The following is a 27,926-nucleotide window of genomic DNA, read 5'->3' on the forward strand; positions in this document are numbered from 1 at the left end:
TCTCTCTCCGTCCTGGCTGCCTGTTACACACAGGATTGGCTTTAAGGTTCTCCTTACATACAAGGCTCTGAATGGATTAGGAGAGGGTTACATAGCTGACTCTTTAGTTAATAAGGTCCCCTCAAGAACACTGAGATCATCTGCTCCAAATATCAGATAAGATAATACCAAATAAGCTAGTTTAGTAAAGGTCTTTCAAAAAACGTTATATATTTCTCTCTACTTCAGCCTTTAACTAGATCTTAGTCTCCTGCTTTTTTAACATTTTTATCAATTTCTTTCTTTTCAGTTTTTATTAATTTTATTTTATCTTATTTATTTCCTTTTAAATTTAGTTTAAGACCATGTTCTTATGTTGAATAAAATCTGTTCTATTATATGAATTGCATTTTAACATGTTTGAATTTTTAGCACGTTTTTACTTTTATCTGTATTGTATGTAAAGCACTTTGAGCTGCATTTCTTGTATGAAAGGTGCTAAACAAATAAAATCAAATGTATAAATATATTTATTTATTTATTTATTTATAAGATAACCGTATTAGAAAACTTGGGAAAATATCACATACTTACCAAAGATTATTGCATCAACTTAAGAGAACAAATTCTGCTCAGATTTCCTGAATTAACGACTTATCTCATTAATTCAGAAAACAGTGGGGGGGAGGGGGGTTTAAAAGGAAAACTATATTTTGAATTGAGGGGAAGTATCTTGTTAGTTCAGAAAAACTCCAGAGTTTATTTTTGTAATGGAAATGAAGTTGTTAATTCAGAAAACAGAGCAGATTCCTTTTCTTCGTTTGCTCAAATGAATCAACTGATAATTTGAAGAGAACTTCTTGTTTCCTCTGTCATGTCTATTGGGGGCCAACAACACTTTTTGGCCCCGGGGCTCCTCAGATGGTGAATCCGGCCGTGTTCATCCTATTTCACTGGAGCTTCACGGTCACTGTCCACAGCTGCAGGAGCCACAACAACAACAACAACAACAACAGCAGCAGCAGCAGCATCAGCATCAGCATCAGCACCAGCACTGCCCGTGCGTGATGACGTCACCACTCTGCTTCGGCGTGGTGCGTAGCGTAACATTCCATTGAGAAGAAGAGGGGAAAGATGGCGTCCTCTAACAATCCTCGCAAATTCAGCGAAAAAATCGCTCTGCATAACCAGAAACAGGCGGAGGAGACCGCGGCGTTCGAGGAGGTCATGAAGGAGCTGAACATCACCAGAGCTGCCCGGGTGAGACCAGCACCGACCGTCCGTAGCGCCGCTGTTCGTCTGCTCTCTCATGTGTTTTCCCCTCTCGCAGCTAACCGAGCGCTGCGGAGATCAGCCCCGACCGTCGGGATGCTAAAGTAGCTAAAGTTGCCCGGCACGTTCGCCGCGTTCACCCACTATCGCCTCCGCGCCGCCCCGGTCGAGGCACCGCGGCCTCGGTCCGGCCACAAACCCGACGTGCGGGCGGGCGAGCAGCGTCGTTATCCGGGCTGAGGGGACGTGCACCTGCGCCCGGTCACAGCAGCTGACATGAAGCGAACACGTCGAGGGGGGGGGGGGAGCCCGGAGCCCCAAAATCACAACATGTCAGGGGGAAGAGGCAGCAGCAGCTGGATGTGTCGCCTCCGAGAGCATCACGTTATATCACCTGTTATCCCCCCCACCCTGCGTTAGCTAGCCTCACCTCTGCAGCCTGTTAGCCAGGTGTGCTAACGATACGCTCTTTTTAGTGAATGAATATTTAGCTGTAATAGAAGCCGCGCTTTTGTTCCCCCAGCCCCTGACAGGTGCCTTCAGGTGGTTCATGTCGACGTCGAGTCGCTGTCACTTTGACAACTTCATCCCAACAGGGGCGCAACTCCATATTGTTTTTACAAGACGAAATAACAAAAAAATGAATGAATGAAACAACGTCTTCCGATATGTTTTATACGACCATCAGTCCAAAAACTGCTACACACGGCAGATAAAATAAATAGTCCTTTCATAGGATGTAGGCAGCAGATGTTTGTCTTTTTTGCTTGAATAGATAAATAAACTTCAATATTTGTACTGTTATCAAAAAGGCTACTAATAGATTGTTCTGTTATTTGAACGATCACCAATAGATCCAGCTCGATTATCTGCTTGTTGTTATTATTATCCCAAGAGATTTGTTTTAGAGCTGAAATGATGAGTTGTCTGATGGTTATTATTGATAGGAAGGCAATAAGTCATCTTAATTCACCAGTGCGAGATGGTTATGACCAAAAATTATATTCGAGACAAAAATAGCAGAGAATGACTAATATCTGTGTGTGTTTATACCATATTAAATAAGATGTAATACACCCTCATCAGTGTAAATCTAACCTCTGTATTATTGTGATTATCACGTATTTTGTGTTATTGTCCAGCCCTGCATTCAAAAGGTTTAAATGCCAAAAGGCAAAGATTCTGACATCGGTTTCAGCTTCTAAAATGTGAAGATATACAGTTTTGTACTTATTTATATAAATGTAAATTAAATTGTTTGTGGTTTGTGACAGTTTGTTGTGAGACGTCACTGAAGGCTCAAACACATTGTGATAAGATTCTTTCATTTTTTTTGTTTCATAGATTAAACAAGTGATTTATTCAATTTTTATTAAATTATAACATATAAACTACCAGAAAAAGTGAGATTAACCATTATAATTTCATTTCTTAACGTAATAATTTCATTATAGTTCAATAGCATTCAGTTAACAATCATAAAACAGTGATGATGTAAATCTGAATATTTTAGAAGATTGTATTTCATTGAACAACCAGTCATCAGAATCAAAAATGTCAATCAATTAATTGTATCGTGGTTTCTACTGAATTTACCATAAAAGTCGGACCATATTGTTACCAGGAAATGTTTGGGCTAATTGTCGGCCCTGTTGCTGGAAATGATGCCCACTAACCACGTGCTGCGTCAGTGTGAACCTGAGCTGTACTGTCATTTACTGCATGGACAAGAATTCACTCAACCTCTCAGATCTGTGGTCTCTGCTTGATTTCTTTGTGTTGTCATCAGACCATCACATTCAGTTCATTATTGGCACCGGAGGCCTTCCATCACAGTGTTTCTCGTAATAACACATATGACTTTTGTGAGTTTTCTTTTGTCGTGTTCTGACATGTGGCTGATGTAATAGCCAGGTGTGTTACATGGAAGGTCTGATTGTAATTACACCAGCTGTCAGTCAGGTGTCATTCACATCAGCTGATGTGATTTTTAAAGATGTCGTCTGCCTCTTTGGTGACTCATGAAACAGCCACATCGGCCTGTCTCATCATCATCATCATCATCATCATCATCACATCATCATTACATTTCATGTGTCATTTAATGGATTAATTTATCATTCACCTCACAACTGTGGACTGACAACCATCATTCATTTTTAGTATCAGCTTTTTTTGTTAATCGAAATCAATCATTCACTCATGCTTTCATGCAATTTTACTTTGCACAGTTGCAGTTACAGAAGACCCAGTATTTGCAACTAGGGCAGAATCGTGGACAGTACTATGGAGGCTCACTGCCCAATGTCAATCAGATTGGAAATGGCAACATTGACCTGCCTTTTCAGGTGAGCCCTTAGCCTCTGGCTGGTAAATCACAGGTTTGTTCTCGACCAGTGTACCTTTCTTAGCTGTTGCTGATGATATTGGACATGCAAAGGTTGCAGTTATATGTAGTATTGGTGAAAGATTGGCTCAAAAAAGTGAATATTAGAGTCTACAGGATCAGCTTGAGGGCAGTAAAGTGTTCGACCAGGTTTTGTCCTGGTTCAGGAACGAAAAGAAGTCAGAAGTGCACGACAAGATATACAAGTTCGACTCTGACGTGTAATTTGGTTCCTAAATTTTTAAGTATATCATTGCTTGTCATGGCTTTCCATCTTTAAATACATTTGCCAACTCAAGCACCAGTATGGGGGGCCCATGGCTTGACTCATTTTGAAATGAACACATTTACACCATTAATCCTAAGACATTATCGTTAGACATAGTTTTGCTGTGTCTGTAAGTGGGTTTTCCTCGCCTCATTCACCTGGTGTGTTCACTCTAGAACTCTGTGCTGGATACCAGTCGAACAACCAGGCACCACGGGCTGGTGGAGCGTGTTTACCGTGACCGGAACCGCATCACCTCTCCTCACCGCCGGCCGCTGTCAGTCGACAAACATGGACGCCAAATATCCTTTGTTTGAGGATGTTTTGACTTTATTTGTAATTGCTTTTGATTTTAGAGGGTGTTTTTATCCCAGTGGGATTTACACCTTCTCTTGTTTTGGTCTGCCTTCGGTGACCGACACTTGGGGCAAGTTAAGTTGTTTTGTTTATACATTACTGCAGACTTGATATTTTTTAAGGGGATACACTTATCTCCTTGGTGCTGTCATTTATTTGCAATCAAAATGTTCACAGACACAAATACAATGCAAATTTAATTTCCGCTGCATTATTTTATGATTGTTATAACGGATATTTTCGAGAAGGAATTTTAACTTGGGACAAATTTGTGTCAGTCTTCAAGATCGAGCTTTGAGACTTAGTTTAGCTAACAGAAGTAAGGAAGGAGTGAAATTGCAATGTATTGTAAAAGAAACCGGAATTTCTGCCTCTCTTAGTTTATGAGCTATTAAATAATAACAATTAACATTGAGACCTCACAGTGAAGCAGCGGATATTTGCCTCATTCATTTAGTGTGATTTCTCTGCACTATACGTATGTCTAACACAAGAAGTGGGGATAGTGAGCTATCGTCTCTGTGAGGTGAATTTGAGAGCCTTCATTGTTTCTCTCTTGTTGACAGGATTATTCTTAGAAATATGTTCCACCATTAGATAACAAGACACCGACTCGAGGCCCTTTCAATGTAATTAGATCCCAACACTTGTGTGTATGCATGAGGTCTTTCGGGTGGAGTCAGCCAAGAGGCATGAAAGTATGGATTAGCGCAGATCCATGTTTCATCCCGTCTACTTTATGAGCCTTAACTAAATTCACATTGACAGCTGTCCTTACAGCTCAGTTTACCTCTCACCACCGCCAGACACTAGCTGGAGAAGGTAAGCACCTCCCATTTGTCCCATTTTTCACAAAGCGATAAATAGTTCAAAACAAAACAGAATACAGTTCAATTGCAAAGAATTAACTTTCAAAACTCTGCATCTGTGTTGTTATAAAACCTCCAAATTCATCAAAAACAAAGAAGGCGATACAAATGTCAGACAAAAGTGAATCTAAAAGTGTACGATGCTGAAGAATTTGCACGCAGATTTCGCTGAAGTCTCCTCTTTCTCACACATGCAGGACAAATTCAGACTCTGCCTTACACCAGAGCGCCATGAATCCCAAGCCCCAGGAGGTGTTTGCAGGGGGATCACAGGAGCTGCAGCCTAAACGAGGTAACACAAGCTCCGGACACAGAGACACAGAGGGGCTTTTATTTATTAACGTGAGACAAAGGCAAACTTTAAGCAACACAAAAGGGACATGTCGCACATAAAATGATGAAACATTTATGGAGTGAACACATACTGATCTTCGGCGGGGAACTGCCCCGGCATGCAGTGTAGCATACAGTCGGCAGCTGGCTGTAGAGTAACCTCTCTGAATGAAGCTGACTCATGATAATCTAGAGAGGAGGATCAATAACTCTCTGATTATCCATGGATTATGTCTTTTTATGTGCAAAGCCCTGCTCTAATGAAGCCAAGATTGCCTGGCATCCACTCAAACCGTCTGGTGGTCACCCTTCTATTTCTAGAGACTCGGGAATCTAGTGCACAGCACTTTATTTTGCTTGACTGGGCAGGATATTGATGACTCATTTCTTGCACTCATTTGAATTGTAATGTATTTTGTCTTGCAAGCAACTGTGTCTCACTAATTAGTACTGCTGCTAACAGTGCCTGGGATGGAGGACTCGGAGTCGAACGCAGACAAGGATGCACAGTTGTGGAATGACAAGAAGGTACTGATGGGAGTGGGAGGGGCTGCAAGGTTTTACACTTTGTTGAGATACAAGAATCGTGGCTCATGATTTCCTTCTCTCATCAGGATGAGTCGGAGCCCAACACATGTGATGTCCCTGGAATCAAGTGAGTGGCACAAGTCAATTGGGTTCTTATTCTTTAGTGTGAAACACTATCGGAGTATTGCAGCCGACACACAGCCGTAAATAAGTCATGCTGTAAGTGCACTGATACAAGACAGCTGGTCGAGGAAACGTGCTGGAAAGGCGCTTTTAACATCTTCCCCTATTGTGTAAGAGGAAATGTTTGTGGTAGCGCACAACTGATCTCAATAACAAGCAGAAAGATGTGAACAGTGTTTCTTATTGCATATTTATTATGTATTCTGTTTTATTTATTATATTTAATGTGTTCTACGGCAAGAAAACACTGGCCTGTGACTGATATATCATACGTCAGCCGGGTGTTCATTCAAAGACTCCCATTAGGTACACATGTAATTAATGAATTCCATTTTATAGTCATCTGTTGTTATTTTTCAACACTACTAGAAAGAAAGTTAAATACATGTCTCTACAATATTGCGTATAGTTGAAGTCACAAAACGGTCGCCAGTCCAGAAATTCAGAATACAGGAAACAGAAATGTCACTTCCAAATTAATTACCACACAGACTTATACTAAACAACTGCATAGCAATTTGAACAAATGGCCAGATCTAAAGATATGACTCAATCTTATTTCGAATAATCAGTGTCTGTAGTTAAACATATTTGCATCTGTGTTTGTTGGTCATAATCTAGCCACTCGTAGTTTTCGAGAAATCTAAAAGGTGAAACATTTTTTTCTACTTTTTAGTATATTCCCATCACCAGACCAGGAATTGAACCCGTCTTTGCTCCCAGCTGCACACAACACCGGCGGTTCGCTGCCTGATCTGACCAACATCCAGTTCCCTCCTCCACTGTCCACTCCGCTGGACCCCGAGGACACTGTGGCCTTCCCCTCCCTCAGCTCGTCCAACAGCACGGGCAGCCTGACCACCAACCTCACCCACCTGGGCATCAGCGCAGCCAGTCACGGTAACAGCTGTTAATTCTCTTTCCATATGTGGGGAGGTCGAGTAAATGTTAACAAAGACAAGTCAAATGGTAAGAAAAGTAAAAATGTTTACATCGCCAGAATCTCTTATGAAGTTAACACAGAAAAACCTGATCCATTTTCAGTTCCAAAATAAGCAGGATGCTATTCTACGCTCAAACGCTGCCACCTCCAGTGAAAGCACATGCAGTGTTGGCACGATCTCAGAGTCTGGATCAGCAGGCTATTGGCTGCTTTTCATCTTATCTGGTTTGTTCTTTCTGGACTGATGATCAATTTGGCTCAGTAGCATCACTTGGTCTCAGTCTCTTGTATTTAAAGAACTCAGTGTGGAAAGGCCCAATGAACAAAGTGAGAGTCATTTTAAACGGAATTCAACATTTACATTTTGCCCGGCATGTTTTCATCCAATATTCATTTATTTATTTTCATTTATAATCTCAAGAAGCAACTTCTCAAACTTGCTTTTGTTTGTATACTTGACATAGGAAAATATTTTAAAATGTTTTGTTTGCTTTTAGCCTTATTAAGTTCCCTCTTAAGACAAATGTTTAATTGAAGAGCCTTTCCTGCTTTTACTTGAATTAAAATGTCTTGTAGCTTTTGTAACTCTTCTTTTCAAATCAGTTTGTTGGGATTGAGTTGCATTCAAACACACTGATAGTGTCTGTTGTCCTCCGCAGGGATCCCCACCTCCTCTCAGCCCACCATGACTGCAACGGCACAGCGCCGGCAACCTCCCGTGGTGCCGCTCACCCTCACCTCTGACCTCCATCTCCAACAGTCGCCACAGCAGTTCTCTCCCACCCTGTCCTCACCGGTCAACATCACACAGGTAAGGATCTGCTGATCCAGCTCTAAGCTATGGCCTCAATGGTGTTTTTACAATGGTAGAATAGTCAAACCCAGGGACAGAGCTCAATCTTAAACAGAATCTTTATCCTTCTTTCCTCAGGCCGTACCAACAGAGACATTGACCCTGGAGCAGCTTGCCCAGTATCCCCTGTTCAACCAGTTGACGGTTCAGGCCCAGCTTCAGCTGCTCAGCGACCTGCAGAAGCAGCAGCAGGTCCTGTCACAGGGCATCCAGCTCATCACGTTCCCGACTCCAGCCTCCACTGGCACCGCCAGCAGCCCCTCCCCAGACAGCCAGACCCAGACAATCGCCAGCATCAGCATCAGCTCGGTAAGAAGCTATCGAGTCAGAGAGGGGAAGCAGAGATAACAGTAAGCCTGAGGAAACGACTGGCACCGTTTTGCTTATTCCTAAGCTTCTATTTATTTTGTTAATTTATTGTTTGGCCCAGCATTCAGCCTGGTATAAACCGCCACCCATTAATTTGTCATGTCTTAGAATAACTAACCTTCCCAGGAGAAACACTTCTCTACTCTTGACTTGACTTTTAATTCTATAACTTGTGTGATATTCAGGAAGATGCTTATAGATCTTTTAAACATGAATCTATGTGTATTGTTAAAGCAAGAAATTGACTGAAATGAGCTTAGAAGAAACACAAATACTAGTTTGATCACTCACTATGGCCCTGTTCAGACCTGGTATTCAAAGTTGTCTTTATCAAGTTGGAGTTAACACAGAGAGTGTGTGTGTGTGTGTGTGTGTGTGTTTTTTACCAATTCAAGTAAAGTTTCAATCCTCGTGTTGATCAGCGTTTAGATGCTGAGAAGCTTGAAAATATATTGAATCTGTAGTGGGTCAGAGACGTCAGCTAAGATGGCGGTCCTTCATTATTTGGTTCCAGGACTTCGAAAGGAATGTGGCCACATGGGTCCCAGACCACCTTTGAATGTGGGTGTGCACAGACCTGAACATGGTGCTGACCACTTGTGCTCAGATTACTCAGGGCAGCTGTTAATACAAGGTCTGAACGGGGTCTGTAATACAACAGTAACTTGAACTGTACCATTTAACTCCAGACTAGGAGTAACAGAGGTTACTGTTGTATTTTCCAGATGTGTAGACAAACTAGCCAGCCACAAATGTCCCCCACGATATCTCTGGTGGCGATTGGATATATTTCCCACCTACACTGAAACACACTCTACATTCTACCGAGCAGATTCTTCACTGAAGCCCTCTCACAACCCATCGTTTGAGATTTGTGTGTGACAGGCATGAAGCTTAGTGCCAGCTAACCCTCTTCCCTCCAACAGTACCGCAATCAGACTGGCTCACCAGCCACTCAGTCTCCAACCTCCCCAGTCTCCAATCAAGGCTTCTCCCCCGGCGGCTCACCTCAAGTAAGGGCCCACCCACCGAGCTAGCTGCTGTTTGGGGAAGGGCTTTGCATCCGGGGGGAAAGCTAATCGTATATGACTCAGGCTGCTTCTTTTCGTTCTCTATATCGGCAGTTTAATCGCTCATGGTGTCAGCACCTGCATCACTCACATCTTCATCACCACTGTCGCTGTACACTCTGTGCATGACTACACGGCCGTAGTTTGTTGATGGAGGCCCCCGACTGTGTTACTGTGGATAAAGGTTTTTTAGGTTTGAGCTACAGATAATTGAAACCATGTTCTCTTGTGATAGAGACTCGTTGTGATGGAAAAGTGATCAAATATTTCTAAATAGTGTTAAACATGGTTTATTCTTTTTTTTCTCTGTTTTCTTGCCCACAAGTATCCTCCCAGTAACCATCCCTTGTATTTAGGGTCACTGGAGCGCCACTCTTTGCATCACTTTACATCTGTTATTTACATACACAACAAATCGCTGTCGCTGCCTCCTTTTGGGGAAGAGTCATCAGAGCTTTATTCCCTCTTCAATAAAACATTCGACAGGAAGGAAAATAACAGCTGCATGTGTTTTCATAGTACACCATGTCTCTAGTGTTTTTCAAGGTGCAAAGCCATTTCATGGCTGAAGGCCACGGCAACAAAAGTAGTTACTCTGTCAAAAGCTGAAATAAGTCAGAAAAAAAAGCATTTATTTTAGTTAACGTGAAAAATGGCTTACTTGGAAATGTGAAGAGGAGAGATTCGAAAAGGGAGAAAGTACAGTTTATAGATGCAGATCAAATCAAACCAACAAGATTCTGATATTAGACACTGATCAACGTCCTCTGGTCAACTCAGCTGCATCAGTCATGTTGGAAATGTTAGACCAGGGCTCCACCACTGAAGAAAGCCAATCACAGGGTTGACTCTGTTCGATAGCGCTTTTCTCATTGCAAGAACATTTTGAAGGGAAAGTTTGATGTTTATCCACCTGCTGGTTTTCTCATAATTTACTCAGCTCTCTGGTTGTAGAGATGTTGGACACAGGCTTTGGCAAGACTGACACTGGGTGGAAAAAAGTCCCTGAAGCTTCTTTAAGAGAACTTCTACAGAATCTTCCACTCAAAGTAAAGATAGACATCCTCGGGAATATAGTAATGTGTGTTTGTATATATATTTAAATAGTTTAACATAGCAACTCCACATGCTCCTGATCAAACTTGTTCTCGCCGCCCAAACCTCTACAGCCGAAGAAGGTCAAATATGAGAATATCCCTCAGGTTGACAAACACAAGAATTTCCCTTCAACATGTAGATCTGTGTTTCTCGTCAGTGTATCACTGCAGTTGTGTGTCCTGACCACAGGGTCGGGACAAACAACCACATCATGTTCATTCTCATCCACACCTTCACACAATTGTTGTTGTTTATTTTGATAGTACAGTGTGAAAGGGGAAAAAGAGAGGGGGGGGGGGGGTAGTTACATGCATCATAAGGCAGCAAGTCGGAATCGACCTCGTGTCGCTGTAAAGAGGCTTGAAGCTTTGGTATAAGGCGCAACAAATCTACCAGATGAGCTATGCAATGCCCCCACACCTTCAGAAAAAATAAATAATTCCGAGTGTGTGGTGAATATAAACATCAAACAAAGAAAACAAAACTTTTTTTTAAGTCTTTCCAGTGTGTTTCATTCACCTCTTTTTAATTCTCGACCATGACAAAAACCATTCGCTTCGGTCACTGCTCAGTCTGACACTCGTACTTCTTTGTGTTTTGCTTGTGTTTTTCTGTTCGTCCATCGCTGCAGTTCCTGCTTGTGGGCCCAGATGAACCGGCCTTGTGGCTGATGTAGCTTTTCCTGTTGTTTGTTTTAATCGGAGCTGCTTTCTTCCTCTTTGATCTGAATCTCTTCACCTCCTTCTTCTCTCCAGCACATCCCCGTAGTGGGCAGTATATTTGGCGACTCCTTCTATGATCAGCAGTTGACATCGAGGCAGACCAATGCACTTTCTCACCAGGTGACACAGAACACACAAACAACCGCCAGAGTATTTGATTTCTGAAAGCCCCTAACTTTACACCAGATCTGCTCTTCACTGGTTTGTAGCTGGAGCAGTTCAACATGATCGAGAACCCCATCAGCTCCGCCAGCCTTTACAACCAGTGCTCCACCCTCAACTACACACAGGCGGCCATGATGGGCCTCACTGGCAGCAGCCTACAGGACTCTCAGCAGCTCGGCTACAGTGGCCACAGCAACATACCCAATATCATCCTCACAGGTAGCCACACGGGCCAAACCACTACATCCACTTTTACCTTTGTCCACTAGTTTGACCATGAGTTCATGGAAACATGTATATGTTGTTAACTTCCCAGAAGTTTTCACTGACAAGGTTATAGGATCAATAATATTTATGACATCTTAGATTTTTCTTGCGCCTTTCAAATTGCATAAGGCTGTGAAACAAGGTAAGGAAAACAAAGAAGGGAATAACAAAATAAAGATAAAACAAACCATAAACAGAAAATAATAGATATAGCCATGCTTGCAGGAAAAAATGTGCAGCATCAAACAGGAAACACGTCTCCAAACATGTCCCTTGGTTCTTTAAACTGAAAATGATATTGCTCTAAATTGATAGATAGATTCTGGCTTTACATGTGATTTGTGTTTAAAATTTTCTAGTTTCTGGTTCAAAATCTGAATTTGATACTTGTCCACCTGCCTCGTCTTCCTCAGACGTCAGTTCCAGGCTTTTTCTCTAACGTCTCGTGTCTCAGTCACAGGTGAGTCTCCTCCGAGCCTCTCCAAAGAGCTGACCAACTCTCTGGCTGGCGTCGGCGACGTCAGCTTCGACACAGACTCTCAGTTTCCTCTGGACGAGCTGAAGATCGACCCGCTCACCCTGGACGGACTGCACATGCTCAACGACCCCGACATGGTGCTCGCCGACCCGGCCACCGAGGACACGTTCAGGATGGACAGGCTGTAACCTTAGAGGCTGACCGTGGCCAATAACAAGAAGAGGAAAAGAAAAAAACGAAAAAACACTAACTTGTGAATGGAGAGAAACAAAGGGCAGGAAGAACCCTCTCCCTCGTTGCATGGCTGTCCAGCTGTCCGACCTCAGGACACATCCAGTGGTTGCTGGGGAATGGCCCTGCTGTCCCTTTGAACGAGATTGGTCGCTCAGTGCTTTCGCTAGCCTGCTGTGTTTACAGTGTACCATTACATGCCACATATATTCCAAACGCACATTTTTTTTTCTCTTCATATCCACTTGAGTATTTGTTTATATTTGCTCGTAGCAGGAAGCTGCTCGGACATTGGGCTAAACCGTTTCCTGTTATAACGGCTGTTATATCAAAAAAAACTAACAAAAAAGAGAAAAAGAAAAACTCCATCCGGTTTGCTTGTACCTGGCGATCAGGTGACTTGGTTTCCCCCATCATGCTGCAACAGCTTTCTCCTTCACACCTAAAGCTTTATTTTTTGACAAACCAAAAGTTATTTTCAATCATGTACTGTACGTTTTGATGCTTTCTGTATTTATATGTTCTATTTATTTATTTGGTTAAAGATTTTATATTCTATTTCATAATTTAAATTTGATGCCAAAATGCTCTCTGTAAGCATAGTGTACAATTGCACTGATGTAATTTGTGTCTATTTATTAATAACTAACATATTTATATTGTGTTTGTTCAGCTACTTGGTTAATGAAGGAGTGCAAAACCTCCCCATAGTTGCTCTTCGGTGTTAGATGTGCCATTCTCCGATGTAGGCACGTGGTCGACGCCGCCGTGCCGCCGCCCAACGCTTAAATCAAAACGTCCTCGTCTCCACTGATGGATGGTTTTACGCCACTGAAATTATTTTTTATCTGAGAAAATCATCAGGTATTTCTATTCAACTAGAAAGCGAGAGAAACGCGTCCAAAATTAATGCTCTGCAGGTCAAAATCCAACACACGTTCAGACTGCTGCCGTCTGTTTTTAAACCAGAGAACACTCGAATCTCAAACCTTTTGAAGTCGTCACTGTGAAATCACCTGATTTTGCCTTACATGAGTGTTCTACTGTTCTACTCCAGTGTCTGACGTGACAGCGTATTTTCGTAACATATTGTAACATTTTGTGTATTTGAGGGAAACTTAACTTTTGATCAGTGATACTTGTGGTTCTGTTGTGTAAGGTTTGACAAATCAATGTACTGTATTTTGTAGCGGTACAGTTTTTAGCCAAATTGTCAATGTTTTTTAAAAGTGGGGCAAAAGAAAAAAAGAAACGTTAAAAAAAAATCTAAGTATGGAGGCGGTGCAATTATGGGGAGGCTTTCTGCTCCTGAACAGGGAAGCTCTAACAAAATCTCTGCTGATCTTTACCACAGTCAATAACAAAGTTCTCTACAGCGAATAGATACAATAGATTTCCATGGTCGAGTGTAGGAGATGACTTAAAACGCCTTCAGACAGTTGTATCCATAAGATGCAATCTTACGATTTCAGAGTTTATGAAAATAAGGATTATTTTTACTAGAGTAAGTAAAGAGAACAGAGAACATAAAGGTTCCGTAGAAGAAATAATGAGTTTATTTATATATTTAAAGTACTTTATGCAATTTCTTGCCAGCAACAAGATCGGCCTTGTTCTATTCAGTGTTGCAAACAACTAAAATGGTCACATCGACGACAACAATCGAGAACGTAGTTGACTCTGAAACTCTTAATGTACTCACATCATCACTAACTATGTTCATGACACACACACACGTTTCTTTTTGCCAAAATGTATGAAAACAAGTGTCAAATTTAAAAAAAACTGCTTCGGCCTTTTGTCAGAGTTTCCCTGAGAGTCGTTTGTAGGTCTGTGGGATCATGTTTGGTATATTGTTATATTTGTGTACAGACGTGCTAATCACTTACTCACCTAAAGCGCTATTGGGAAGAATTCCCCACCTCCCACCTCCCCCTTCTTCTTCTTCTTCTTCTTCTTCTTCTACTTCTTTTTCTTCCCGAGACAGGAATCACGTTTGGTTTTACTGCCCGACTCCCCAGTTTCTCATCTGCTGTGCTCCTCCTCGAAAAGTTTGGTTTGCCTTCGACAGATCTGTGATTCCTATGCAAATAAGACGAAACAAAACAAATCACCCTTCAAGAAAAAAACTCTCCACCTCCTGATGTTTCATTGTTTGACACATTCCAGAAGTTAAGCTGGATTTATACTTTTGAGATGGTTTGGTGATGGAGCGAGGCCTGGAGCTGCCTGCTCGTGTTGTGTGTGACGTGGGGCCAAAGGTTAATAAACATGGTAGAAATGGCTATTGAGGACAAAATGGAGAAAGAGATTCAGTATCATCTCCAATTGGAAGTAGCTTGAGATATGTATATTGTGAACTAGTGGCACCGTCCCAGTGCTAGATCTCTGTCCACCGTCATTGTATGGTGTTTTTTTATTTAATTTTTATTCCAGAGCGAGGTCTTTCAGTTTGAGAGCTGGACTTTTTTGATTTCACCTTCAGGTTTTGTACCGCTCTCACTTTAACCTTCACATCTAAGTAGCCCCTGCTCGTGCCTGGATTTCAATCGCTGGACAAATGTGCATTTTGAGAATAAGCTTAATCTCCTTGGATCCGAATTGAATTGTGAAATGACGCAGACCTGATCGTCTGGAGGATGCTGGCTGCAGGAAGTGGAGTTTTTGCAGTGGTGCTATGACAATCAAATGAAATAGTTTGCAGAACTAGGAATTTATACAGAGAAGCATAAATCCAGCTTTACTTAATTCTTTTTTTTAATCTTTTTTTGTTTCTAAATTGCTCGTCCCGCCTATTTCTTTTTATTGAATCACTTGTCGATAATCTTGACAACCACTTTCACACAAACTGCATCTCTGCCTCTTCCACAGTTAATTACTTCTTTGTGTCTCTCTCTGATCCTAAAGGAAAACAACCTAATTTAAGGTTTTAGATCAGTGAAACTTTAGTTACTGTAAACATCTGGCAGTTATGAGCCAGGTCCTGAAAAATAAGCCACTAAAACGAAACCCCCAGCAATGCACAACACTTTACCAGAAGCCGGTTTTCTTTATATAAAGTCGATATTTTTTATCACAAAAAAAAACATGTTCTTATTTGATCTCTCAGCCTGATGTCACCGATGCATTGTGGGTAATGCCAGTGGTTGGAGCTCTCCTGTCATTTCCTCCTCTCTCATCCTGCTGAATAACAGTCATCCACACTGACCTTGTACATACGCTATAGCTGAAACTGAATGCATGACTATACTGACAGAACCTCGACAAACGAAGACCTTCTCTTGCTCCACAGGTTTTGATCCGTGTAACGTTCAAGCGATCACACGCTCTAGAGGGATGCATGTATGGGTTTCTCCTGTGCGACAAGTTTCAATTTCTGTGACTCTGTTACCTCCATCTCTGTATTATGGTTCTTCACGAATGATAAAAGAATGTAATCTCTGTGGCACCGTCCTATAGTCCCAGCCTGTTGCCAAATGACCCCCGACCTTTGGAGTGTTTTGGCCCCTTGCGGCTTCTCTCTTTCTTTCTCTGTCTCTGCTCTTCAATCTTCTCCCCCCCCCCCCGACTGTTGCTCGTTCCACTCCTACTGTAGCATCTGTGTACGAGTCGCTGTAAATGGTCAATTCTCGTATGAAAAAGAGCATCCTCCCCTCCTCCTCCTATGTTCATTACCTGTTTTGGCTTTCTTGATAAAATTGGAGCGGGCGACATCGCAGTCCACTGCATGACATGATAGACACCTAAAGAAGATTTATGTTGTTGCTTATCATGTCAGGTTCTGGACTGGGTAAAGTGTAATTCTGTTTTGTTTTGTTTTTTTTTGTGCAATGGTTTTGTCCACTAGTTGCTTGGCACTTTATTTGTGGCCTCCTGGCTTTTGAGCAGGGACTGTTCTGCCCGATGTGAATGCTGACTCCACTACAGATGTGTACACGGGAGATATTTTCATGTCAAAGAAAAGATGAATTCTTTATTTTCCTTTTGAAAACTATATTTTGGCTTTTCTTTTTAGGTTAATCCGTGAAGATTTTAGGAGATACAACACTAGAAAGGGCTTTACTCCAGTGCAGCTTGCGCGCTCGTGTTGGGAAGGAACGGCGCTCCGAATGTATTTCTCTGTTTGTCATCCCCCCCCCACACACACACACACACGTCTGAGTGAGTCACGTACAAACAGTGACATTAAAACCACCCGAGTGCAGTGGTTAGTTTCAGCCTCAAATAGACTCGACACTCACACTGCCACCATCAACGCAACAGTGCTGCCTCAGCAGTGTCCCCTCATGAAATTATCCAGACCCTAAAACCCTGGTTAAATGACGAATGTGTGATTCCTGTCGAAAGTCCAACATGTGCAGTTCTCCTGCAGAACATTCTGATCTACCAGATGTGTAGAGCTGCTAGAAACATGGTGGATAAAGCACGGTGAGCTGCAGGATGTGTGAAGGTCACCAAGTGGGAAACCTAGAAATGAAATGACGTATGAGACCAGGACGTTTCACTCGTCACACAGAGGGAACAGCAGAGGTTAAGAGTTGGATTTAAGCAGCTAATACGAATTTGATTGGAGTTGGAGCTAGAATGTCACTCAGTGGAGAACAGGCCTCCGCCCAGGTCCCACAGTTTAATATGGAAAACCAAATAAATTCAGGTTTCATCATCAAGATCCTTGAATTATTCTTGGAGAAAATGAAAAAACTAAGATAGCCTGGATCCATCCCCTGATCTAAGTCTACACTTTGGGGGTCACCAAATCTAGTGAGTCTGAAACTAAACACTGAATTGTAACAAAAAAAAGTAAATTCTGGCCAACGAACTAAAACGGAAGGTCGATTTTTCAAACACGAGAAAGACGGATCACATCAAATCATCTCCCACGTCTCGTAGATCATTGACATTTCATTCACCTGCTTCTTTTAGGTTGAGACTCCACTTGTCTTTTTAGCACAGCCCATGTTCCCGTTGTGTTAAAAAGTCCTGAATCAAAATCTGAGAACGCAGATGAGTGAAGCTCAAACAGGCGTCCTGTGTTTCCCAGGTCCTGAAAACAAAAGCTTAAGATTCGCTGCTCAGTCGTTTTTTTGCTTTTTCCCTGAGAGCTTTAGGTCTGAATAACGCGTCCCTTTAATAACCTGGGTTTTCTAACCACAATTCATAGAAACATGTAAAAGGTTATGAAAAAAAAAACCCCACTGTTTAAGTTCCACTTCAAGCTTATAGTGAGAATAGCATTATAATCACTGTTGTCCTGTAAGTCGTAGTAAAAAGATCTGTAGGTACTTATTTGTTGCCGTGATTCTCCTTATGTGACCATTTGTTTATAAGAGGAAAGAAAAATGTCAATTAAATTGAATGTGGAAAAACAGATCTTTCTCTGCACATAGTCTTGATTTGCAGAATAATGCCAATTCAGAAACAAACAAACAAACGACATGGCAGCAGCGTGTTGCTGTGGACATGCATGATGTTTCGATCCTGTTGTATATTGTCTTTGCTATCGGTTCTATTTTGTAATCTGTATTTCCAAATGCAAAATTCAACAGATTATTTTGGATATGTGCATGCTTGTGAAATGTGCAGAATGTTGATTTCCACTAAAAGCTGTTGAGTTTGAAAACAAAAAGGTCACGTCTGTTAAAGTCACCTTTTTTCCCTTGTTTATAGAGCAAATATAGGAAAGGAATGAATATATGTTAAATAATATATATTCATTTATGGAGCGCTTACTATACTTAACTGTTCTTGCACATACTAATACTCAAAGATGTTTTTTTCATTATGATTTCATCCATATCGGTTATTTTTCCCACACTTAGACATTAGACATTTTAAAGCTACCTCTCAAATTGATTATTTCACAATTGATTTTAATGATAATAGTCTATGATTGTTGATCAGAGATTCATATCGGTATATTTGAATATCAAAAATCATCAGTGCTGCCAACACAAAAACCAGTGGAGCACATACTTTCACCAGGAACCAAATTTTGAACTCATACATTTCCCACACAACCATAAATATCAGTCTTTTAAACATGCCAGATTTGTTTCTTATCAAGATGCAGGAATAATTTCTATCTAGTTAAAAGTCTAATCAACCAAAATTTTGAAAACATCTCGCAATGTTAAAGAAACAAAAAAAAACAAATCCACACCAACTTTGAATGGGTTCTTACTTGATACATGTCCCGCCCCTCCACAAAAGTCTATGGAAGTCAGCTGAGTGGATTGTGCTTAATCCTGCCAAGAAGTAAAAATTCAGATACTACACATAATTTACTAAAATCCACTTTTATTTGTTTGGAAGAATACAATGACAGTTATAAAAATATAGTTAAGGATATTTAGTTGCAACGTTATTTTAGACACATTTCTAGAGGAAACCGATAATTTGATATCGCTAGTTCCCTCTGAGGAGTTTTTACAGCCGCAGAGTTTCTGCTCCTCCAACGCGAGTCTCTTCATCTCCCTTCAGACACGTTCCTCTGACGTTCGTTGCTCGGTTTTCTTTCTCGGGCTCAGTTGTGCGGTGGAGAGTTCCCTGAATTCCCGGGTCGTGTCCCCCTGTCTCCTCAGCCCACCAGCTGGACCTGCTGAGCTCTGTAGGTGTCAAAGTCCTCGGGAAGAGTATCTGAGACAAAATGACAACAAGAAGGTTCATTTAGTGTCCGAGCAGCCGACAGGAGTATTCTCAACATGGAGCTGGAACATCACTGTAAAATCCAAGGCTGCATTCACACCTGTATTGTTTTTTTGTATTGCCAAACGAGTAAAACGTACAATTATAATTTTACACTTTTAGTTCATATTTGACTAAGTGCACATGGATTTGTAACAATTGAAGGTTAAAGATGAAAAAAAACTTCAACATTAATTCTGAGTTAAAATCGACTAAAATTTAGTAAATATCATTTTCTTAAAATGTACAAAATCGAAGAGAAGTAGTTGTAAAAAGAAATGACACGGCAGAAGAGGCTGAAAGAAGAGAGTAGTCGTTTCTGGCCACGATGGATCCTCTGACGCTGGACTCACCGTTGCAGCGATAACGCAGGTTGGCCCAGATGATGTTCTCCTGCGAGAAACAGAAGACCCCGAGTCGGCCTCCTCTCATCGTGGTGTCGATGATCACGCCCGTGTCTGCCACCATCTGAGGACCCTCGTAGAAACGAACTCTGAAAACATCACACAGTGAAGAACACGGACGTGGTTTCATTACTTTATTCTGTCTGTAAACACGACAAATCGAGAAACGGCTACTACAGCTTTTTCTCTTAGCTAGCACTTAGCTGTGTGTCTTTGTGCTAAGCTAAGCTTAACATGTCAGGGACCAAACCATAGACTGTGTATAAATATGGCCGACTGTTAACATGGAGGAGGCAGCTTCCTGCACATCAGCCAGCCACCAGGGGGGGATTTAAATGCTTTGGCTTCATTTTCGGGGAGCCATCATGTCGTCCATCTTGAATAGAGTCTATGCATCAAGCACATTTCCCTAAAGGTCAGTACCTGATGTAGCCGTCAGCGGGCCGGTGCTGGAGGAACCAGCGGTACGAGGTCTTGTCCTTCCAGCCGACGTTACGAGCATCTTTCCACAGGAGCTTGACCTGGTCGCTGGTGTCACCGGTGTGCCACAGGGCGTTCCTCAGGTTCTCTCCTGGTCCCGTGTTTGACTTCACTGCCTTTTTTTTTAAAGCACAAATGACAAAGTGTGAGTCTGTGGATGAAGTGATTCCTTGATCACGGCAGATCATTACTGTTCAAATCTTTAGTAAACATGGATTATTGTCAACTTTAAACACACATGCAATAAGTTTATATACAAAACCCTTACAACCCAAACAAAGATGCGATGATCTGTAGAGCTTCTGACTCTTAGAAGTATTTCAGTCCCAAGGGACAGTTAATGAGGGTTTCACCTTCAGTTGGATGCCGGGTTCTGCCACAGCCCTGAAGGGGTTCGCCTGCCAATAGATCTGCTCCACCTGCTTCCACATCACCACGTAGAAACTGGAGCTGTCCTGGTAGCCGAAGATAAATCCTGCGTAGTCGTCGTCTGTGACCGTGTTCACATGAAATGTCCCTTCAAAGTCCACCCCGCTGAAAGCAGTGTAGCCTGGGAGAGACAACGTGTGTAACTACGTATCCTGATGGACCAACAGCTACTGGAGAGTCGATACGCTTCATAAAGAGATTGTTTCACAGTTTCAATTTTCCCAAATGTAAAATCTATTCTTTTAAATATACGATACACTGCACTTACCAACAGCCAACCCAGGGTCACTGTTCATCGTCTGGACGATCTCTTGTCCCTGCACAAACAGTAAACATGGGTTTTATAGGGATTTACTCAGATGTAGAAATATTTTGGGACACAAAATTGAAATACAACAACAGACAATGAAAAACCAGCTATTCTACCTGGTTCAGCACCACCCAGTTGGGGTCGATCTGTGCATCTCCCTCTGGATCCAACACGACGGTCTGGTACTCTCTGAAGTCTGTGAGGGTGACCTCAGCGTTCTCTGGACAAACATCGATGGTGTCGATAATGGTGTCGTTGTCGAAATCCCTTTCACAGATGTTACCCACACCGTTGCCTGGGAAGATAATTGCAATAAGAGAGTTTTAGAATGGATTAGAATTTCCCGGTCAATGTGTCAGGAGAGGAACCCACCATCGGAGTCCTCCTGCAGGGGGTTGGGGATCAGGCGGCAGTTATCAGGACCGGGGGGCAGCAGGTCGGGGATCCCGTCGTTGTCGTCGTCGTCGTCACACTCGTCTCCCTTTCCGTCTTTGTCCGTGTCGAGCTGAGAGCTGTTGATGACCGCTGGGCAGTTGTCCCGAGAGTCCTGGTGGCCGTCCCCGTCACTGGATCGAGGACAGTTTGGTTTGGTCATTTGTATTTCCTCGTTACCCAGAGAAATATCTGCGATGCGACTGATTAGCCCACACGATACCTGTCCTTGTTGGTGTCGCAGGGGTCTCCGATCAAATCGTTATCCGCGTCCATCTGTTGACGAACATACCAAAAACAGGAATTAGGTTTAATTTGTCAGCATGAGAAAGGTACATGTAACCAAAAGTGCATGAACAAGAATGGAAAGCCAGACAGTCCAAAGACACATGGTTTTGAAACCTGCAAACTAAACGTTAACAACATGCTGATAACATGTTGTGGTGTTTTGTTGTTGCTTTGTTTACAGAAACCGGAGAAGTCTGACCTGGTCGGGGTTGGGAACATAAGGACAACTGTCGCAGGCGTCTCCCACTTTGTCTCCATCTCGATCTTTCTGGTCGGCGTTGGGAACCCGTTTGCAGTTGTCCTGGTGATTGAGGATTCCTGAAAGTAAAACGGTGATAAGGGAATATTCAAAGTGCAGCCCGGCCCAGCCTGTAGTTTTACATACATGTATGTAACATATATGATATCATCGAAGGAAAACAAGCCTATTCCAACCATCAGAATTCTGGATTGTCAGTAATGACTAAAAGACTCAAATGACGTCATGATGTATATGGCTCACTCACCATCGCCATCAATATCTTCATCACACTCGTCACCAAATTTGTCCACATCCGTGTCCTTTTGGTCGTTGTTCTTCACGGCACGGCAGTTGTCGCAGGCGTCGCCGAAGTCGTCCTCATCGATGTTCCTCTGATCCACGTTGGGCACCAACACACAGTTGTCCTGCAACAAAGGTCTTTCAGTTTCTGCTAGTGAGGTGGAATCCTTCTCATTCTGCATCTCTTTTAAACCGGATTCGTTTTCATCTCGTTCGTTTATTCATGAACCTGCATGTTGAGGATCCCGTCTCCATCTGCGTCCTCGTCGCAGGCGTCTCCCATTCCGTCGCTGTCTGCGTCTTCTTGACCAGAGTTGGGGACAGTGAGACAATTATCCTGTGGAGAAATTAGCTCACGGTTAATTTATGAAGAATCGGGTACAATAAAGTTAAGAAAAGTAGATTACAGGTGAAAAAGGATGAGAAAACAACATTTAACACTAAAACTGAACGTTAGACTTAGTTTTGCATTTAAGCTTCACATGTTGGTATCTGTGTTGTTTCTAGTACAATTCAAACTTTTACTTGAGAGGGCCAAAGGATCATTATCAGAGTTGACAAAAGTTCCCTTTACATACAATGCACCTACATACAACATGTGCACATGTTATTCTCTGCAGATGACTAACACAGTCTGTTTTTTGTATCTTGGGCACAGAGGAGGTTTACCTTGTTACAGTTCTTCTCAGGACACTCCAGTTTCTCATCGGGGAAACCATCAATGTCGATGTCAGCGCCACAGAGGTAGCCGTTACCAGCCCATCCAACTCCGCACTGCGAGGATGGAAAAGGGTTTTATGAACTGTGCAGACTGTTTTCTTTGGCTCAACATCAGATGGGCTTGAGTCTTCAAACAGGCCTGCGGTTTAACAAAATCTGGCACAAGTGCTGAAAGTTATATTTCAAAGAGTTGCCTCAAAAATGGTTTTCAGCTTAGCTACTACTGTTATACATTTAATGCTCTACCTGACAATGTGAAAATGTAAAACCTTTGCTCTGAGAGAAGATGACTGAAGGTTTTTATTTGTTCACCTGACACTCGATCTTTCCCTCTCGATGAACGATGCACTCGGCGCTGGCGTGGCAGGGGTTGGGCTGGCCGTTCCCACAGGCTCTCTCAGGCCTGCAGCCACGTCGCTGATCGCCGATGTAGCCCGTCTTACATGGGCCGCACCTGAACGAGCCCTGATGACACATACATGTACTGAGTCCATTGAAGTCCCCCCCCCCCCTTTCAGCCAATAGGACAAACTGCTTTCTGATGGGACTCTGCTTTTTGATCTGTGATTGTCCAATTAACCTAGCCCCAATCTGCACGTCTTTGGACTGTGGAAGGAAGCCGGAGTACTTGGAGAAAACCAACAAAGTTAGAAGGAGAACTTGAAAAACTCCACAAAGAAAGGTCTGGGTCAAACTGGGATTCGAACCGGGAGCTTCTTGCTGTGGAGCGTCGGTGCTATCAGGGTTTATATAAGCAGCAGATTCCCCTCAAACATGACAGCCAGTGATTCCTTGTGTTTCTACTCACAGGTGTGTTCATGCAGACTGAGTTTTCCACACAGCCTCGATTGTTGGGGCCCTCACACTCGTTGATGTCCTTGCACACCTTGAACCAGGGAAGAAAGAGACATTATTACACACCACTGAAATTAGCAGTTAGCACATGTGCATAAACCTGAGAACCTAATGAAATAATGACTGAAAAGGCTGTGATGTGTTAAATAATTTGTTTTGTTACGGTGATGTTTCGTTCTGTTGAAATAGTGATGGTGGAATTTGCAGTTTAAAAAAGATGAACTGTGTGTGTGTGTGTGTGTGTGTGTGTGTGTGTGTGTGTGTGTGTGTGTGTGTGTGTGTGTGTGTGTGTGTGTGTGTGTGTGTGTGTGTGTGTGTGTGTGTTTGTGTTTTTGTGTGTGTGTGTGTGTGTGTGTTTTTGTGTTTTCACCGTGGCTCACCTGCTTGTTGGCGGTGGCGTATGCGAAGCCGACGCCCTGCACCTGGGGCCCAGTGTAACCAGCAGGACAGGAGCCACAGCGGAAGCCCGGGGAGGTGTTGATGCAGCGCACACCCATGTGACACGGCATCACTGTACACTACATACAACAGAGACACATCTCAGGAGGTTGTAAGAGTATCTATCTATCTATCTATCTATCTATCTATCTATCTATCTATCTATCTATCTATCTATCTATCTATCTATCTATCTATCTATCTATCTATCTATCTATCTATCTATCTATCTATCTATCTATCTATCTATCTATCTATCTATCTATATCTATAACTAACTTACCTGATAAGTGCACTTTCAGAACATCTCATATCCTAACACTCATATTATATCTCATTGTTTTATACATCTTGAATATTGTAGGTGTAGAAATGTGATGTAACTTATCATAGCATACTTGTAATATGATATAATGCAGTTTTATTTCCTCTGACTACTCCTCTCCTCCGCTCCCTTCACTGGTTACCAGTGGCTGCTTGCATCCGGTTCCAAACACTAGTACTTGCGTACCATGCTGTGAACGGATCCGGTCCAGTTCTACATCCAGGACATGGTCAAACGTTACACCCCACCCTGTTCACTCCGCTCTGCTTCGGCCAATCAGCTCGTTGCTCCCTCACTGCGAGCTAAACACTCATCAAAAACACGACTGTTTTCCGTCCTGGCTCCTAAATGGTGGAATGAGCTCCCCATTGACATCCGGACTTCAGAAAGTCTACACATCTTCCGCCGAAAACTAAAAACATACCTCTTCCGACTTTACCTTGAATAAAAAAAAAAAAAAACACCAACAACTTTTTGAAACTAACACTTTAGTAGCACTTAAATGGCACTTACTTATAGCACTTTGTAGTTTTGCTTTATTTGAAGAAATTGTACTTTCTTGATTCTTGTCGTCCTTGGTATGTACCCTCGGGTTTGAATGCACTTATTGTAAGTCGCTTTGGATAAAAGCGTCAGCTAAATGAAATGTAATGTAATTGAATGTAACGTACCTCGTCCACGTCCGAGCAGTGGGTACCGTTACCGTCCATACCGTCAGGACAGGGTCCACACTTTGGACCCTGAGGCGTCTCCATGCACGTCACCCCCGGGTGGCAGGGGTTGGGGACACAGGAGGGACGAGGCTGCATTCCTCCCATCCCTGAGGAGAGAGACCATAGGTGAGTCTCTTCTGTCTTGGTTCATTGACTCAAATCAAGGCAAAGATATTAAACTTCTATTAACACAGACACGTATTAAAGTTTTCTCACCTGATAATGTGCATGTATTTGTATTGTAAGTCTCTAAATATCTAAATTGAAACTAGGGAAACAGCAGTGTATAAGTACAGATCAACTCACCACAGGCTTCACACTCCATCACTGTGTTCTTCAGGAAAACCATCTCTTTGATCTGAAAACACAAAGGATCAATAACTTTTTATCAAACAGTAACTACACCCACACTGAGCACTGACAGTGTCTTCTCCTACACACTGCTCCTGCTCTTTAACCTTTATGATTTATTGATTTATTTAGTGATCATGATCAGAGGTGCGTTAAACATTTAGCACGGATCACAGCTGATCAAGAGGGTGGAGCTGCTGCCTGTGTGAGTGAAGGGGGTTTACCTGTTGTTTCAGAAGCTCTTTAATCTCAGCCAGCGCAATGTTCGTCAATTTGATCTGACTGATGATTTCTCCATCTGGATATGAAAAAATTAAACATATGGTTAGATTGACATCAGCACAGAAATAAGTGTATGTGACATCCATCCATCCAATAAGCTATACAAGTGAAATAAATGGATGGGTGAGTAAATGATCGGAAAGCAACCCAAAGCAAAGTCCTGTCCATACACACGCTCGACCAATTGCGAGTCAGTCTCAGCTGTCAATCATAAGGTTTCACCATCAAATCATTAATTAAAAACAAGCTTCATGGAAACATGAGCACTTGATCAAACAGCGGTGTGACAAGAACTTTCGAAAACGACAAAAAAGATCTTCAAAAAAATGTATTTAATTTGAATTTTGGGTTTGGTCCATGTCCCATTTGTTAACATGGAGGAGGCAGGATTTACGACAGAAGGTATGTCAGGAAATGTATGCATTCAAATTGCATCAAATCCCATTGGACAACATGTCATCATTCCGCAGGACGTAGATCTTAACCTACAACCGAAGAAACCAAAGAGCTTTTCAAGATGGAGGAGGCTGAACGTCCTCTTACGGCCAAGTGTCCAACACACGTCCTCCTAAACAAGAGGATCCACTGCCTGTCTGATAACAGACTCCAATACCTGACATTCCTGAGTCACCACAGACCTCATGCGTATCCACAGCCCACACATCCACGGGAGTCAAGGATGATTTGATTTATTTTCCAGGCACAGAATCATACAAGATTCTCTGGAAGATATCCGGCTGCCTGCTAACAGGAACTCCAGTCCCTGGGCGTCATCGTGTTTCTACGTGTAACGCACTAAGAGTCCCGTCTCCCCATATGATCTGGATTTTCCATGAAGAATATCAAGTTTCAAGCATCTCAGCTGTCCTTCAATAACTTCTGTTCCCCGCTCACCCCGACCGGTCGAGGTAGACGGACACACTGATTCTGGATCTGCTCTGGTAATGAGTTCTTTCTCTCCACAGTCACCAAAGTGCTGCTCATTGTGGGAACTGTTTGGTTTCTGTGTTATTTTTAGGGTCTCGACCTAAATATGTAAAGTACCCTGAGATAATGCATGTTAGGATTCGGTGCGCTACACAAAGAAAAATGTATTGAATTTAAAAAGAAAAAGGAAATAATTTCTAGCGAATTTGAATCATAAGACCCGGTTGTCTTGTGTTTTGCTTATGTGCAATAAACTAAATCTGAAATTCAATCCAACAGTTACACTGCAGAGTTTTGTTTCTGGTCACAGGATTCATCCTCTTGTTTTGGATCTATCTCCTGTTAAATCTTCACCCGTCTTCTGTTTGCTGCTGAGCACCAAAACTTAGCAGAAAGTTATGAACCAGTTCAGGGGACAATTCTCTGTCATTGTCATAACCACACATTACCATTTGAGACATCCTCATTATAAAACATTGATTATACCAGTTTTACAATTTCTCAGATTCACAAATCTCCAAAATCAAGGGGTGAACCAGTGTTGAAGAGACGTCTGATCTGTTTTGTACTAATTCGACCCAAAGACCCCGACATCCCACCTTCACTCACTTCAGACGCTGCCCCTTCCCCCTGAGGAGCCGGACGAGGGCCGAGAGCTGCTGAGCGTGAAGCTCAGGAAATGTGTTCTTCTCATTAGCAGCAACTCTGTTTACTGAATGAATTCCTCAGCACTGCAGATAAATCACTCTGCTAATAGAGAGGCTGGTGGGATCCTTCACACGGCGATCGAGCAGTAGTCAAATACGTGGCTACGTGATGAGATACGATTAAGAATAAAGAAAATAAGAATACGCTGACGCTGTTTTGCTAAAAATATACAGCATCTTAATTCTGATAAGTATGTAGGCAATTTTCAGTCCTCGTGTTCGGCAGCTTTCAAGTTGGATCAATCAGTTTCAATTTTAATGTTCTCAAGTGAAATGTTTGTGTTTTAGCTTTTCAGATGAGATTCTATATTGATGATGTGCTTTTGTGATTTGTCACATCATCATCTGTTTTTTGCCATGTAGTGAAGTGGGGACAGCACAGGTCCTGACCCACTAAAACAAGTGTAAGAGGTAGAAGTGTGTTTTGTGTCTCACCTCTCTGTCCCTCTGTGACGTGTCCTCCCATGGAGAGCACACAGGTCAGGACCAGGAGCCACAGGATGGTTTTACCTCTGGTCATCTTCTCGTCTCCCTCTCGCTCCGTGTCAGTGCTCCTCGTGCAGACCTGGTTCCAGCATAGATTTCGTCCTTTGTCCCCTGCTTGGGTTTTATACCTCTGCCCCGAATCCCCCACCCACACCCCCTACTCCCTGACTCACATCCCCAACC

At 42.5% G+C, this 27,926-nt stretch overlaps 2 protein-coding genes across 4 annotated transcripts; one reads left to right on the forward strand and one right to left on the reverse strand.

Moving 5' to 3' along the window:
• Positions 1-1,012: 1,012 nt before the first annotated feature.
• Positions 1,013-17,975, forward strand: crtc1b (CREB regulated transcription coactivator 1b). 3 transcript variants are annotated; one of them, XM_062394988.1, is made up of 14 exons: positions 1,013-1,239; positions 3,483-3,599; positions 4,082-4,207; positions 5,023-5,084; positions 5,329-5,423; positions 5,928-5,992; positions 6,079-6,119; positions 6,852-7,075; positions 7,778-7,929; positions 8,050-8,280; positions 9,267-9,353; positions 11,264-11,350; positions 11,440-11,614; positions 12,117-17,975. In XM_062394988.1, the coding sequence occupies exons 1-14, from the start codon at positions 1,114-1,116 to the stop codon at positions 12,326-12,328; spliced, it is 1,800 nt and encodes a 599-aa protein (XP_062250972.1). In that variant the 5' UTR covers positions 1,013-1,113; the 3' UTR covers positions 12,329-17,975. The 3 variants fall into 3 exon arrangements, with proteins under 3 accessions (XP_062250972.1, XP_062250973.1, XP_062250974.1); XM_062394989.1 differs by having other exon boundaries at positions 12,123-17,975; XM_062394990.1 differs by lacking the exon at positions 9,267-9,353.
• A 691-nt stretch (positions 17,976-18,666) lies between these two features.
• Positions 18,667-27,823, reverse strand: comp (cartilage oligomeric matrix protein). The gene is made up of 19 exons (XM_062394986.1): positions 27,693-27,823; positions 25,566-25,639; positions 25,297-25,348; positions 24,949-25,097; positions 23,895-24,032; positions 23,468-23,545; positions 22,972-23,124; positions 22,609-22,713; positions 22,169-22,276; positions 21,905-22,064; positions 21,598-21,716; positions 21,334-21,386; positions 21,051-21,244; positions 20,795-20,973; positions 20,637-20,685; positions 20,293-20,489; positions 19,883-20,055; positions 19,409-19,548; positions 18,667-19,007 (listed from the first exon to the last, which is right to left on the reverse strand). The coding sequence occupies exons 1-19, from the start codon at positions 27,775-27,777 to the stop codon at positions 18,949-18,951; spliced, it is 2,265 nt and encodes a 754-aa protein (XP_062250970.1). The 5' UTR covers positions 27,778-27,823; the 3' UTR covers positions 18,667-18,948.
• Positions 27,824-27,926: the final 103 nt, after the last annotated feature.

This window comes from Platichthys flesus, chromosome 9 (assembly GCF_949316205.1).
Source record: "Platichthys flesus chromosome 9, fPlaFle2.1, whole genome shotgun sequence".
Taxonomy (NCBI): Eukaryota; Metazoa; Chordata; class Actinopteri; order Pleuronectiformes; family Pleuronectidae; genus Platichthys; species Platichthys flesus.